The sequence below is a fragment of the Gopherus evgoodei genome, chromosome 23, assembly GCF_007399415.2.
Source record: "Gopherus evgoodei ecotype Sinaloan lineage chromosome 23, rGopEvg1_v1.p, whole genome shotgun sequence".
Taxonomy (NCBI): domain Eukaryota; kingdom Metazoa; phylum Chordata; order Testudines; family Testudinidae; genus Gopherus; species Gopherus evgoodei.
Genome location: NC_044344.1, coordinates 5,150,144 through 5,165,946, shown reverse-complemented (window position 1 = coordinate 5,165,946; position 15,803 = coordinate 5,150,144). Strand labels below are relative to the sequence as shown.

General features: G+C 54.3%; 1 protein-coding gene across 1 annotated transcript in view; it reads right to left on the bottom strand.

Moving 5' to 3' along the window:
• Positions 1-642: 642 nt before the first annotated feature.
• The window catches only part of TBKBP1 (TBK1 binding protein 1), a 56,232-nt gene continuing 41,071 nt past the window's right edge, over positions 643-15,803 (bottom strand). Inside the window, exons 8-10 of the mRNA XM_030541634.1 lie at positions 6,315-6,433; positions 5,182-5,906; positions 643-4,377 (exon numbers count right to left, since the gene is read on the bottom strand). Of these exons, the coding sequence (XP_030397494.1) occupies positions 4,249-4,377; positions 5,182-5,906; positions 6,315-6,433 (973 nt within the window). The 3' untranslated portion in view covers positions 643-4,248. The remainder of the gene's footprint in view (positions 4,378-5,181; positions 5,907-6,314; positions 6,434-15,803) is intronic.

Genomic DNA, 15,803 nt, shown 5'->3' with positions numbered 1-15,803 from the left:
ATGAACCAGCTGTTCTCACATGGTGAATCAGGTTCCAGCCCACCCAGCTGAAGCCTGATCCAATGCTGACTTTACGTAATTCTGTGGAGTTAGTAGTTTGACTCCAGTGTAGCTGGGAGTGAATCAGGCCCATTCTCTTTCCCTCTCCCAGTGATATAACTTCCCTGACCACTAGAGATGGGCTTGAGCTGTGATCATGAAAAGGAGAGGCAGGGGGAGGGGGCATGAAACAAACAATTTATCTGTTAAGGGGTGGCTCCCTCTATCAAAAGTTTGGGAAGCCCTTCACTCCTTGCCAGAGCTGGAAGCAGAACCCAGGAGTCCTGTGCCTGGCTCTGTCCATTAGACCATATGCTCTCGCCCTCACAAGTTAAAAAATAGAACCCAGGAGTCCTGGCACCCAGTCTTCTGTTCTAACCACTAGACCATACTCCCTCCAGAAGCCAGGAATAGAACCCAGGAGTCCTGACTCCCAATCCTCTACTCCAAGTACTAGACCAACACTTTGTCTCCGACCAAGCTGATTATATTATCCCGGGGAATTTAAATGCAAAAGCGAACAGGCCAGCACTGACCCACACAGTCCAAAAGAGAAGAGATTTTGGCTGCCAACTGATGCTTCAGTCTATAGGTAACTTTTATTCGACTTATTCTGTTTCACAGAGCACAGGATCTCTTCAAAGAGAACGTACACAAAAGGAAGATACAGATAGACCAATGTCTTTCCACATTCCCCTGAGCTGGGGATCATGTTTGTTGGGTCAGTCAAGAGCATGCAGCACAGAACAATGACTGACAGGCCGCTTGGATCTCCCGACTGGGTGCTCGGTTGGAAGAGGGGTGGAGATTATACCACATCACATATTTCTGCTTTAGATTGTTGGACTAGAACGGGGCGTGGGTGTGGGGGGGTTGAAGTAACAGGCCCGGAGCAGCCTACAGTAAATGACACACCGAGAGCTCACTGCAGACCATGCATGGGGAAGGGGTCGCGCTGGGCTCTTCACACAGAGCCGTGCGTTGTCACATCAGGCTTTGCGCCACAATGCGGAATGCGTCAGACCCCTGGGGACGGACCCGGGTGGCCCAGCCCAACCTCCCCTCTCCATCATTTCTGCTTCTCGTTGGCTCTGAGGTAGATTTCATGTGGATGTGGGACAAGTGGTGTCAGTAGTGGGGAAATTAAATTGCTCGCGGGCACTTCTCTAGCCCTTGACTCCTCCCCCCCAAATGCTGGCCCCTCCCCCAACCTTAAAGTGACATGACTTCAATATGGCTGGAATCCTCCGTCCACTGAAAATGCTTGTCCTTGCCTGTGATCCACAGCTTGTGGGTGAGTATGTTACCAGAGCATGGAAAGGAGTGATCCACCAGCCAAGGAGGACGGAGCCAGCTCCTCTGTCTGCATAAATCGACGTGGCACCATTGACGTCAGAGGGGATACACTGATTTATGCCAAGTGGCCTTCCAAAGAGACTCAAGCCCTTTCAGCCCTCGCTGACGTCTGTGGGACTTGAGGGTGCTCAGAGCCTGCTTAAAATGTTTCTGCAATCTCGCAGGATTGGGCCCTGTTTGCCCAACGCCACAAGATGCAGCACAACATGAGATATGGGGTTGAGGATGAAGCCATGAGTGGCGGGGTGTTAGCCCCCACCTCCCCAGAATGCACAAAACCGGTTTGAATGCGTTTTCCCAAAGGCCCATGTCCCCGTTAGACTCGGGCACCTCACACGGGCCATCGGCGTCAGCACTGCTTGGAAGCGTCTGGAATTGCTCTGATTCATAGACTTTGGGTATGTCTACACTGCGATGAAACACCCAGGACTCACGGAGCTCAGGCTGCAGGGCTATAAGACTGTACTGTAACTGTCTGGCGTTAGGCCGGGGTGCAGGCTCCAGGACCCCACAAGGGTGAAGGATCCCAGGCGTTGACACTACAGCTTTCTAGCCCCACAGCCCAAGCCCAAGCCAGGTGACACGGGTCAGCCATGGGAGTTTATCTGCGGTGCAGACACACCCATTAAGGCCAGAAGGGATCAAAATGATCCACGCTCCTGCGCAGACCCACCCCTGGGTGGCTTGTATGTCAGTTACACATAACGCAGGCCAGGGCGCCGTAACCAGTGATTTCCACATCAAGCCCATCAGTAAATTCATGGTCCTATAATTCCGGCATCCGTCCACCCCGGATCGTCAGCACCATCAGTCGGTAACGAACCCGTGGGCCACTCAGCATGTGGGGTCAGAGGCTAGTCATCACGCCAGCCAGCCCCCAGGTCGCCCGAGCCACAGGTTGCCCTGCTCTGATCCTTGTTAAATCACAAACCCTTCTTATGGCAATTTGGAAACCTCTAAATTCCAGGGGTCTCTCAGTTCCATGGACAAACCCCACAATCCAGGGCTCCGCTAGCCATGGAATTGTTCCATTTGTGGATCCGCGTATTCCAGCCTTGTCCCCGGTCAGCTTAATGCGCCAGAGTGAAACTAAATGAGAACGGGGCACTCTTGGTGTGGAATAAAAGGCTCCATGCATGGGGGTTAATCGGGAACAACTAATAGACTTTCCATTTACACTGTGCTTTAATCTGCATTAACCTTCAAGTATGGACAAGCCCTTCCCTTCTGAAAGTTTCCTCAGACAAGGAGCTCGGGATTCCCCGTGGGCCCAGAGAATCCTCACCCTAAGTAAACCAATTTCACATCACACCCACTCCCCAGCACAATTTGAGAGGGGGCCCAATACCCCTGCGTCTGAATACCCCTTGAAATGCCAGGGATTTGGTCACTCCAGATTAACTGTTAGTGGTTTCAGCTCATCTCTAGGCAGAGCATTGGGGTGAAAAAGGGCCAGTTCGTTATTAATTACATTTTCCACTCCAATGCCGGAGGACGAACTCCATCTCCCAGCCCACGGCGCTGCCAAGAGCGAGCGAGATTCTCTTCCTTCCCTTCCCCGCCCCAGAGTATGGACGAATGCCACCAGCCGAGGATCTGGCCCAGAGAAACAGCCGACGCCTACCCAGAGAAGCACTGCTACAGCTGCTAGTTTTATCAGCACCCTGGCGAATGACAAAGGACTGGGGGTTTGACCACCACAAAAATGATCTCTGGGTCCTGCTAGGAAAAGCATCTTCACTGTACGGGCACTTCTGATGAACAAATGACTCCATGTAGATCCATTGAGACAGTCCCCGCGGGGGAAAAAGGGGCAGCTGGCCAGTCTGAATGGACTTGGCGTAGATCAGTACTACACAAAGGTGCTTAGTAAGGCCGGAGAGAGACAGTGGATCATGGACCCATGCAGGTGACTGCCGCGGAATTAACACGATGCCGTCACGCCAGTGTCACAGGCCGTCACGGGACTGCGGGCAAGGTGAGGGCGTGACCACTATGCGGGACACAGAAAGGATCCTTGCTACATGGTAACTAGCTACTCAAAGCAACGTGTCAGGATGTAGGAGGAGTCAACGGCACGTCAAAGAGAACAGAAATACACCAGGGACGTACATAGGTGCCGCCGGAGTCAATGACAAAACTAGCCATTGACTACGGCCCCTAGCCGACAGGAAGTTCAGTGCAATATTATAGGATGTCCATGCTACACCTCTAGAAAGTGGGTTTCATTTCTCATCAGCGTCACTGAGACAAGGGGTAGTGGACTGGAAAGATGCTTCAACTAGCAGCCAAAGGCCAAGGCAGGTTGGTTTGAAAGCTCTCAGGGACCCAACAGTGACCAAAGCTGAAGAGAACCAACCACCCTGTAACAATTAAACCCCTGCGGGGAGAGACTCAAACTGCACCGAGATTCTCGCAGACAAGTGCATGGAAACTCTGCGCCTCTCACCGAAGCAGCTTTCAGAGTGGGGGTCTGGGGGGGGAGGGGGGCTCCATCCTCCATCAATCCTCCCTGAGATCATCCAGAGAAACCAAATGACACAGCCAGAGCTGTAAAGGAAGCAGGAGTAAACGGCAAGCAACACCCTCTGTAAGAAGACACCACTGACGGGTCTGCTCTCCCCCAGTGCCTGGACCGCAGCATCCCCCCATCTGGCACAAGCATCACCAGGTATTGCAGATCCTGGGGACATGGGGGGAGGGAGGGGAAGAGGGAGAGGTGAGTCTCTTACAGTTCAGTCTTTCCTGCAGCTACTGAAGATTTGGAGGTATTTAGGGAGCTGTGTTGCTCCCCACGTTTTCATGCAGCATCCAAAGGGGGCCAGGGCTGTAAGGAAGTCGGGACGAGGAGCCTCAGATCTTACTGTTCTCCAGGTGCGAATCAATGTGCTTTATCAAAGCATCGTCCGGGTAGCCGATAGGGAACGCCAGCTGGCAGAGGGGGCAGCTTCGGATGTCGGAATCCACCGTCTCCATCAGCAGCTGCGGGGCAAGAAGAGGCAAGAAATGACCTTTCTGCTGAAAGGAGAGTCCCAGGTTCCTCCCCAGAGCTGTGGGGCCGGAAGCCCAGCGGATGATGAGCAGCAGAGTTCCACTGATGTCAATGGAGCAGGCCCAATTCACAGCCCCGGGAGACTGTTCTGCAGCCCACCAGGTCTTCCCCTTCTCAGGCTTTGCTGGGATCTTCAGCCTGAATTCCCCCCTCATTAATTTCAACCCACTCCTTGGGGGGTTATGCCCCACCCTCCCTCTCCTGGCAGCTTTCAAGGACGCAGAGTGGCAGTTATCAGCTCCCCTCAGTCACTAGGGGCTGCTTCTGGGAGAGGTGCACTAGGGTCCACTAGGCACAGCTCAGCTCAAGGCTGGAAGCCAAACTTCCCCACATTCCTTATCTGGTTACAGGCTTTCCCGAGGCCTCCAGCACCACAGTAACCAACTGCCTCAGCCCCTCACAGGGTAGGAAAGTATCACAGCCCCCTCATTTTACTGATGCGGAAATTGAGGCACACAGTGGTTAAGTGACTTCCCGAAGGTCACGCAGCTCGGCAGCGGCAGAGCCAGGACCTGAATGCAGCTCTCCCCATCCTTAGCCACAGGACCACCACTCCTCTTCCTCCCTGGGTCCTACATTCTGGGTCAGACACATTACTGAGAAAAGAGGCCAAACATCCCCACGTCCGGGGGTTCAGCTAGGCCGTCCCAGACCAGGATGGAGGTGGCACTGCTGCAAAGAAGCTCGCAGCGGGATAAGCAGTGGGTTAGGTAGTAATAAAGGCTATCGCTTACATTGATCGACGGCCAGGACTGCGCATGCTCAGCCCTGGAGTAGGAGGCAGCTGTCCGGTGCGTGGTGGAGTCGGGGATGGGGAAGCCCGCACAGAAAGAGGCGCAGCGGATGGCTCCCATTTCGGGACTGGGGGGGCTGGGGACGCTCCACTCGTCTTCGTCCGAGGACTGCTTCTCGAAGCGCAGGTGCTCCTCGAAGGCATCCCTGGTGCTCCCGGGCCCGCCAGCCCCCCCGATGTAAACCTCACCATAGGGACGGTGCTTTGGCAGCGTGGAGGCTTCGGGCTGCAGCCACAGGGAGTGGCTCTGCCGGTAGACGGCAGCGTCGCTCATCTCTGAGTAGCTGCGACGCCCCTGGAAGCTGGCTTTGATGTGGTGGCTTGGGGGCTTCGAGTACCCCAGATCCATCATGTTCCTCTCACTGGCGGGGGGTGCCCGGTGCTGGGAGGCAGGGGATGGGCAGGAGGGGGCCGGGGAGCGGCGCTGCTGGGCGGGGGACTGGCTCGGGGGGGGCGCTGGGGAGCAGCGCTGCTGGGCAGGGGACTGGCATGCGGGGGGCGCCGGGGAGCGGCGCTGCTGGGCGGGGGACTGGTTGGGGGGGACAGGAGACCGCCGCTGCAGCGCGGGAGACTGGCACTGAGGGACCGGGGGCCGGCCTTGCTGAACTGGGGGCGGGCAGGGTGGCGCCGGGGAGCGGCGCTGCGAGAGTGGGGAGTGCCTCTGGCCTGCAAAGCAATGGGACAAAGACAAGCAAGTCAGCAAGGGGAAACCCCACCCTTCCCCATGTGCGCACAGACAGCAGTGCCCTGGGGATGGTACCACCGGGCAGGGACCAGCTCAGCCTACGCGGGCACCGGGACCATCCCGATCACAGAAAGAATCCAGGCCCTTGAAAGCCATCTCCCCTTCTGCCCCTAGAGGAGGCCCTTCCAGGCCTGAGGCGTACAGGAAGGGTAGCAGGGACGTCCCAGGGAGCGGGTGACGGGGTGACAGCCTGACCTCGGGGCTCTGCATCCCTCCCCAGCCCCTCTCAGATCCCAAACTCCGGGCCCTTCTGGTCAAGGGGGACGGTGCCGATCTCCCTTCGAAGAACCGAGCCTGCACAAACCCCTTGCCCCCGGGAATGTGCTCACCACCGTTGATGGCCTGCTCCTGCAGCAGGGTCCGGAGGATTTGGCTCTGCAGGGAGCTGAGGGTCCTCAGCTGGCACAGCTCTTCGGTCAGCTCGGTGTAGGCCAGCGCCAGGTTCACCCTAACACAGGGCGAGACAACAGAGCAAGGCATAAAGCGACCCCCATGGAGACAGCCTGGCTGGGGTCAGGGAGAGCCCCCTGCACCGGTTCTGCTGAGCCGCTGTGACCCCTCAACTGTGAGGGGTGACTGCAGGGGGGAAGCCATGGCCAGGGCAGATCAGAGCCAACTGCCATGGGAGACAGGGGCAGGTGTTGGACCCTGCTAGCAGAGGGACTCCTGGGAGCCTGGGGAAGGCCCTGGGAGAGCTCTAGGGCTCACGTCCAGGGGTCCATCTGATCTCCCCCTCAGGGCCTGCGATCCTATAGCCCGAGGGAAGCGCGTTAACCCAGATCATCAGAACAAGGTTAGAACAAAACAAGCCGAGGCCGCTGCTCATCACAGTGACCAGGAGAGGCCAGGCTGTCTGTACCCAGCGGTTGTCTCCGGTCCTACACTCTAGTTGGACACTCTTTGGGGCAGAGACTGGCCTTTTGTTCTGGGTTTAACCAGACCTTAGCTCAAGGGAGTCCTGGTCCACTCCCAGGCAGCACCATCACCCGCATTATAAATCACAGTGCAGGATAGGGCCAGACAAAAGCAGACAGCAGGTGCTAAGCTCCCTTTACAAACCGAGCCCAGGGCTCTAAGAAGGTTGAGCGACTTGCCCAAGGTCGCCGAGTGAGCCAGGATGGAACCCAGGCGTCCTGGCTTTCCCATCAAACAAACAACAATGCAACAGGAAAACGATGACTCTTCCCTCCCGCCGGGCTGCCGTCCCCATCAACGCCTTTCCCGCGGCCCTGCCAACGTCGTCAACGCATGGAAGTCTCCCCAACAACTTCCGTGTTGCCTTCAAAAAACCCAGATTCGCTATGTTGACGTGAAGGGAGAACCTGTCTCATGAGGTTATCGAGGGGCTGTCAGGCCGGGCACGGGAGAGCGGTTGCGTTGAGCTGAGTGACTGTGACACTGAGGGGACCTGGGAGATGGCTCATGTAACAGCAATGGACAGGTCCCCCCCCTCCCGCCACCCCTAAAGAATCAGGGGTTGTTTTCACTCCGGCGTTCACAGGACAGATCCCCCTGCGAGGGGGCGATTGTTTGTTTTGACGTGCGGCCGGCGGGAGTGACAGGCGATGAAACGAAGGGCCCTGAAGGATCCGACTGGAAGGATTCTGTGAACGACGGGCGCGAGGTGCACACAGAGGAAACCCTCGTGAGCCCTAGAAGGCAGCAGGGAACCGTGTATAGTTCACCTCTGTCAGCCCAGCAGCTACACTTCCTGGAGCTCCCCGGTGTCCTGAAACTCTCATGCTCCCCGGTTCTTCTAGGGGGTGAGGAACTCGGCATCAATCCCAGCTGGAGTCCAGTCCCTAGCCAGCCTCGCAGAGAGAGCCCTGAACTTGCCGTGGGTACGGATCGCTAGGGACAAGCAGCCAGCCCTGATGTTTCCTGAAGGAGGCGGGTCATACCCGCTCCTGCCCAGAGGTGGATGCCCTTGGGATCCATAAAGCCTGCGACCCCTCGGTTTGGGGGATGGTTTGTGGCTGTGCTGTCAGAGCTATGGCTGGTGGCACTAGGGCTGTTACGAGACCCCTCCCAGCAGCTGAGCCTGCTCCTCTGGCCCCACCAGGGTCAGCTCATGAGAGCAGCAGCAGCCCCCTTCTCCCCCAACCAAGCCTCCCACTGATTTCAACAGGTGCCGGAGTCAGGCCCTTAATAACCTCATTAAGAGACCACCGATCCCACCGCTGGCAGCAGCAGTCTCTGGGGCCTTGGTTATGTCAGTTAACCTTTCCGCCTTCCCTGTCCTTCTGCAAAATGAGGAAACTAATCCCCTGCCCGCAGCAGGCCAAGGCAACATCTTTGTCCCCACTCGGCAGATGGCGGCTCTGAGATTCGCTGCTGAGGAGACACACCCCTTCTCAACTTGCCCAAGGTCACAGGGCAAACCGGTGGCAGAGCTGGGAATCCATCCCCCTAAAGCCATCCCTACTCTCTAAGCCAGGGGGTGACCGCGGTGCATAGGAGCCTGTGACATACAGCAGCACAGAGACGGGCTCACGCTGAAGATGCAACGGGCTGGGTGTGAATGAAAGAGACCCACGAATAACAAACAATCCTCACCCCTAGCTCGTCTCATCCCTAGATCTCCAAGCACTTTACAGAGGAGGTCAGGTTCATTCTCCCCATTTTAAAGTCTGGGAAGTTGAGGCCCGGGCATGCCCAAAGTCACCCAGCAGCCAGGCCGAGAAGAGAACCCAGGTCTCCATTGCCCCACTGCACAGCTCCACAAACTCTAAAGTTGTAGGAACCACTGTGATCATCTGGCTTGATGTCCTCGCCAACATAGGCCACGGGACTTCTCTGAAGTCCCAATCGCTCCAACCACGAGGCCACGCTGCAGTGGAAGGCAAGATGAGGAGGGGAGGGGATTTCTAGGTTGGCTGATCTCACATAGGCCAGGAAGTTGCCAGCACTTTGTCCTCTCTCACTGAGGCCCGAATAGCTGCCCGATGTCCGACATTCGCCCGCAGCCCCATGAATATTTCTGACCCGAAACAGTGTGACCGTTCAGAGCCCATGTTTTAGCACAGGGTGGGAACCTGCCATGCCCTGGCTCTTCTGCTGCCTTCCAAAACAAAAAACTCGACCCTGCCCATCAGGCCCTGCTGGGGCGGGTCCCGCATTGACAACGGCAGGTGAGCCAGTCAGAAAAAGCCCTGCGGTGTGTGTAACCTTCCCTTCCTTCAAACTAACCTTCTGCCCCTCAGAGATCAAAGAGCGGAAACTCTCTTCTCCAGCTCAATCACTAGCAATGCAAATCAAATGAAAAGCAGCCCATGCCTGGCAAAGCAGGACTCGCCCCTGCCCTCCCCCACCACTGCCTGGCACGCTGGGGCATGACATAACAGACTGGTGCCGTCCCAAGCCAGGGCACTGGGATTTTGGCCTCGCAAACAACAGTGAAGAAATGAACCGGTTCCTGTAAGGGGAGGCGAAGGCCGGGGCTAAGAGTGGGGGCACATGTCGGTGGCGGCAGAAGAGAGTTATGTGAGGTTTGTGCTTCTGAAGACAGGAAAAGTGAGTGTTTCAAATAAAGGCTGGTTAAGAAGAAAGGGCCCCCCGGGTATGTGTGGCTGCAAGCGGAGGCTTATTTTAGAAGCAAGAGCGAATAGAAAAAAAAGAAAAAAAAAATCCCCCACCGCCTAACCAGGGTGACCAACCTCTCGGGGGGCCCACTCGGTGCAGGTGGCTCAGAAAGGCGTGCGGTTCTTTGACCTACGAGGTGGGTGCCACGCCTCCAGCGACAGGCGGGACGATGCCCAGAAGCTGTGCAGGGAGGGAGCTGAGGCGCCTCCTTCCCGTCTTCCCCCCTCGCCGGAGCGTTCCGCTGCAGATAGGTGAGCCCCGCCTGGGTGAGGGGTCCCCGGAGCCCCTGTGCCTGGATCGGGGACACTCAGCCCCCAATACTCGGCTTATTGCAATGGCCCAAGAAACATCACCCCCACCTCACCCTCACCCCTTCCTTCCAGGGCCTTGGGCTCTCCGCTGGGCCTCTCTCCAAGCGGACTCATCCTCCCGGGTCCCACCCCAAGGCATGCACTTCCTTCCAGAACACCCCATCCTACACGGACGCTGATCTTCCTCTGTCCTGTCCCCGGAGAGACCCCGGGAGCCAATCTGGCTTTCTGCTACCCCCATGCAAACTCAATGCTTTCTCTGGATCAGCACTGGGGCAGTTCTGCCCTGGGCTTCTCGCTGACTGGCCGCTGCAACGGGCCTGCGTCACTGCTGGGCCCGGATCCATCCCCAATTCTCCTCTGCATCCTCGCCCCTGTGACCGATCCTCCCGCTCTCAGCTGGATGCCAGCGTCTGAGCTGCCCTCTTGAAACAGCCTCCCCAGCAACACCCAGCCCTGCCTGTGGCTGCCCCCAAGCCCGCCCTGCAGTGACCTTCATGCCCTGTCTCTCCTTGTGCCTGAACCATCTTCCTCCCCAATCTTGGTGACCTACAGATTCAGCCGGGCCCCGTGTAACCCCCTCCCGAAAGCTGCTGTGCACAGGGGCTCAGACCTCCCCCATAGCAAATCCTGCATGGTTCTGAGCACCGATTGCAGGCTGCACTTGGCACCTTGCACCCTTCCACTGCAGTGTGGCCTCGTGGTTGGAGCAACTGGGACTTCAGAGAAGTCCCGTGGCCTATGCTGGTGAGGACATCAAGCCAGATGATCACAGTGGTCCCTACGACTTTAGAGTTTGTGGAGCTGTGCGGTGGGACAAGACCCCAAACAGCCCGGGCAAGCGCCAGGGCCAAGTTTCTGAGCTCGAGCTCCCAGCACAGAGGAACCTTGCAGGGAAAGGGGGCGGGGGTGGGAATTAAGATTTCTAGATGACACCTTCCAAGCAACTGCAAGCCCTGGATGCTACCCAGAAGGGGGAAAGGTTTCTCTTTTCGAAGGCAGCTGCAGTGGAGCAGCCATGCATGAGGTTTCTGAAACCCATGTAGTGTAGGATTAGTTCCAGCACCGATCAATGTCAGGCATCTGGATCAAACTTGGAATTTTTTTTCAAACCACCGGAAAGAAGGGGAAGCACGGTGTGCCTAAAAAAAGATAGCAGGCTAGCGCTGAAACCCTGGCCTGGGTGGGATTTGCCCTGCATAGCTTAGGATGCCTTACGGTTAAGACACTCTGGGTATGTCTACACGGCAAGCAGATACCCGTGGCAGGCCTGTGCCAGCTGACGCAGGCTGCGGGGCAGTTTCGTTGCTGTGTAGACGTCCTGGCTCAGGCTGTAGGACGCTGCGAGATGGGAGGGTCTCAGAGCTTGTCTACACAGCAGTGAAACGGTCCTGCAGCCTGAGCCCTGCGAGCCCAGGTCAGCTGGCCCGGGCCAGCCACGGGTGTTTAGGTGCTGTGTAGACACACCCTAAATTGGGACTCTGGAGGCTCCTTGATTGAGGTACATGGCCGAATTTTCAAGAAATTGCTGCCCAAAGGAAGGGCCAGATTCTCAAGAGATAAGTGGCCTTAATCCATGTCAACTCCCCATCTGGATAACGATACCTTGGTCTATCTTGTCCATTTAGCTCTTACTAGGAGTATGTACAGCACCTGGCACTGTGCGGCCTCTCTGCACCACTGTAACACAAATAATGAATAGGTCCTGCAGGATTTATGCCTATTGCATGTTGATTCCTTGTATATTCCATACCAAGGGTCAGGTGGTGGGAGTCAATTACTGGCCTATGTTGGGATAGAGCTGACCCGGATTTCTGCCTCAGGAAACAATGGGTTTTGAGACACTTGTAGCAGACCAGATTCTGTCCCGAAGATGGACATACTCAAAGGTACTGCAGCTCCCACCAGGACACCTGTGGCTGGATTTTCCAGCGCTCAGCTCCCCGAGCTCCTTCCGGAGCGGTCCCTGCCTTGCACACCTGTTCCTTCCCCCCGGTGAATCAGAAGTCAAGCTGAAATTAACAAAGGAACTGCCAAAACCACAGAGCCCGCACATGCTGAGGCAGGGAGGCGAGCTGTGTGCACCGAAAGCTGCCGAGGTGCAGGAGGCAACCGGTAGCCACGCTGCTGCATTTTCAGCACCATCTCGCTGAACGGCCGCGCCGGCTCAACCCGCCACAGTGAAAGGGAACTTTTACGTGCATAAGGCGCGATCCTTTCTCCACCTCGCCCCGTGTTCACAAGGCACAGTCTATTGATGGCAGTACCCCCGGCAACAGCTAACTGCAGGGACAGGGCGGGAGGGGGAATAACGTGTTAGCTCCCTCCCCGAACAGATGGTAATGGCAGAAAGAAACAGCACCAAGATCTATTTTTCCACCCTAAATATTTCACAGCCTTTCAGGAAGTCTGAGGCAGCAGAAAAGCTGTTTGTAATTAATCTCCTCCCCAACAGGAACCTTGCTTGGAAAACGGAAAATCTCGACAGTTTCTGAACATGACCCCCCCAGCCAATAAATTCATTTCAAAATAGAAAGTGGGTTTTGATAAGTAGCTGAAGACAAGAGATCTTAGAACAAACCAGCTCCAGAAGACCAGCCACCTCCAATCTCTGTATTCGTGTCCACTGACATGGTAGAGGCCTATGACCATTTGTGCTGAGGTAGCGCCTACAGGCCTGACCTGAAATCGGAGCCTCACTGCGCCAGGCACTGTACAGACACATAAAGCTGACATTCTAAATAGGCAATCGCCCCATTTTACAGATGGAGGGACAGAGAGAAATCAAGGGACAGATTTGCCAAAGAGGGCAGCCTATTGTGACCTGTGTGTGTCACAACGGCAGCTCTCAGGCAGTGTTACTTCTCTGGCCCCAAAGGGAAGAGTTGTGCTGGTTAGGCCTCAACTGGAGTGTTGTGTCCAGTTCTGGGCACCGCATTTCAAGAAAGATGTGGAGAAATTGGAGAGGGTCCAGAGAAGAGCAACAAGAATGATTAAAGGTCTTGAGAACATGACCTATGCAGGAAGGGTGAAGGAATTGGGTTTGTTTAGTTTGGAAAAGAGAAGACTGAGAGGGGACATGATAGCAGTTTTCAGGTATCTAAAAGGGTATCATCAGGAGGAGGGAGAAAACTTGTTCACCTTAGCCTCTAATGATAGAACAAGAAGCAATGGGCTTAAACTGCAGCAAGGGAGATTTAGGTTGGTCATTAGGAAAAAGTTCCTAACTGTCAGGGTAGTTAAACACTGGAATAGATTGCCTAGGGAAGTTGTGGAATCTCCATCTCTGGAGATATTTAAGAGTAGGTTAGATAAATGTCTATCAGGGATGGTCTAGACAGTATTTGGTCCTGCTGTGAGGGCAGGGGATTGGACTCGATGACCTCTCGAGGTCCCTTCCAGTCCTAGAGTCTGAGACTGGACAGTCTGGCCCTAAATAACTCCACAGTGAGTAGCAGCATTGAACCTCAGTCTTCCAAGTATGCACCTACTGCCTTAACCACAAGACCAGCCTCTTCTAATTGTTTGCTGCTTACAAAAGTACTTGGTGCTTCGCAACAGAAAGAGATGTGATCCCTTCTTTCCTCGAGCGAGCGGCCAGCAGCACCGTACAACTATAGGAACAGCAGAATGGGGTCTAGCAGGGTCTGAGAAGGGGGAGCCAGGACTCCTGGTTTCCAGTCCCAGCTCCGCTGCTAATTTGTCATGGCCACTTTGGGTGCGTTGTTTAAGATCTCTCGACTTCAGCTTCTCCCAGGGCCAAATAGGGGCAATAATAAATAAGTGATTGTTACTCATCTCACGCGGGGGGGTGGGGTGAATCCTCATGCAAATTCCGACTGAATGCAATAAAAGTTCTCAGCCCATTCTGAGTCAGAGCAATGGGCCATTATCTCCTGCCCCTCAGCACTAGCAGCTTCAGCGGAAAGTCTATAAACCCCCATACTGAAAAATCACGCAGTGCTTTCCCATAAGAGAGAAGGTCTTCCTGACCCCAGACAATCTGAGGTTGACTCATGCCCTGAAGCATGGGGATTACTTCTATGAAGCGTTTACCCCGTGTAATGGAACTGCGGCCATGCTCATTCTCCATGTAAATGGCCAAACTTTTTTGGAATCCTTCTAAGCTTTTGGCTATGATAAATATCCAGAAACAGGAAGTTCCCTGGGCATAAAACCCAAAATGTTGCATTTCACTGACCCTGGACATTCCTTGTCCACATATTATAGGAAAGGATAAATAGGAGCGCCTGATCTACTGTCTTGCTTCCATTCTTCATTTTCTCTCTCTTTCATGCCTCTTGTTTGTCCCCTCTCTAATTAAACAATCCAAAGCTTTTCGTTCTCGCTTTCCCAGCCTCCGAACCACTGCCATGGACCTTTATACCACTTGTACTTCTGTCCCATTATAGCAAGCCCTGAAGGGCTAGCCAAGTTCAGGGACCCATGGTGGTAGGCACCGTCTGTACACCTGGCAAGAAAAAGTCCCCGTCCCCAAAGAATTTACAGTGTAAATAGAAAAAGGGTGTGGAGGAAACTGCGACACCGAACAGGAAAGTGATTTGCCTAAAGTCACACAACAAATTAGTTGCAGATGCGGGAACAGAACACAAGTTTTCTAAATCCTAGTCCTGTGCACCAGACCACATGGTCTTACTTGAAAAGTGATGTATCCTGGTGTCAAAGCACCTTCACAGGGTGAAAATACCAGGTACTAAAGGACTCTAATCTAGGGGAGAAAGGCATAAACAGGGACCCATGGATGGAAGCTGATGCTGGACAAATTCAAATTAGAAATACAGCACCAATGCTTAACAATGAAGGTGATTAACCCTTAGAACAAATTCCCAAGGAGAGTGGTAGATGCTCCATTTGTTGATGTTGTCAGATCAAGACCACATGCCTTCCTGGAAGGTATTTTCCACTGGTTTTTTCAGTGTTGTTGTAGCCGTGTGTGTCCCAGAGTATGAGAGAGACAAGGTGGGGGAGGTGATCCCTACTTTTCAAGATCGAGGGGTCTCAAACATGCCTATCACAACGTACGGTGTACCTCATTCTACAGCATTAAACGCCCCAATAACTATGTGTGCAAAACTAGACCATCACTACACTCTCAAAAGAACTCGCCCAGAAAAAGGACCAGAGACAAAAAAACACGCCCATCCCCTGTGGGTGAACATTCTTCCCAAAGTGATCACTCCATATCTGACCTCTCAGTGCTCATCCTCAAAGGAAACCCGCACAACACCTTGAAAAGATGAACCTGGGAACTTAAATTCATAGTTTTGCTAGACACTAAAAACCACGGCCTTAATAAAGGCACTGGATGTATGGCTTATTGCAATAAACAAACTGTAACTAACTCACTCCTCCATTTTTTCGTCCTGCGTCTGCAGAGGTGTTTACTTAGCCACTTGCCCTCGAGTGGTCCCTTAGAAAATGTGCTAACTACTTATGCTAAACAATCTGTTCTGTCTTGTATTTAGCTGTGACACTGCCTTTCCCAGATCTGAAGAGGAGCTCCGTGTAAGCTCAAAAGCTCGTCTCTTGGCGATAAAAGATATCGCCTCGCCCTCTTGTCTTCCTGAAAGATATGCTTCAGGGTATGTCAACACAACGCACCTTTTAGCGATACAGCTACAGCTGAAAGGCGCGGAGTGTAGCCGGCAGGAGAGACCTCCTGCTGACAAAACGCTGATAGCGCCGGGGCTTTTCGTCGGCAAAACTTTTGTTGTTCGGGTGCTTTTTTCACACCTCCAAACGACTGAAGTTCTGTCGTTCCGGTTCCAGGGTAGACAAAACCTCAGAGTCCAGCGGTACTCAGACCTCAAGGGTTCAGGAGCCAAATTAGTGATCAACATTCCCCAAAAGAGTCAGTCGTGTGATCATTGTTTCATCTACTATTAGATATATAAATAAAAATAT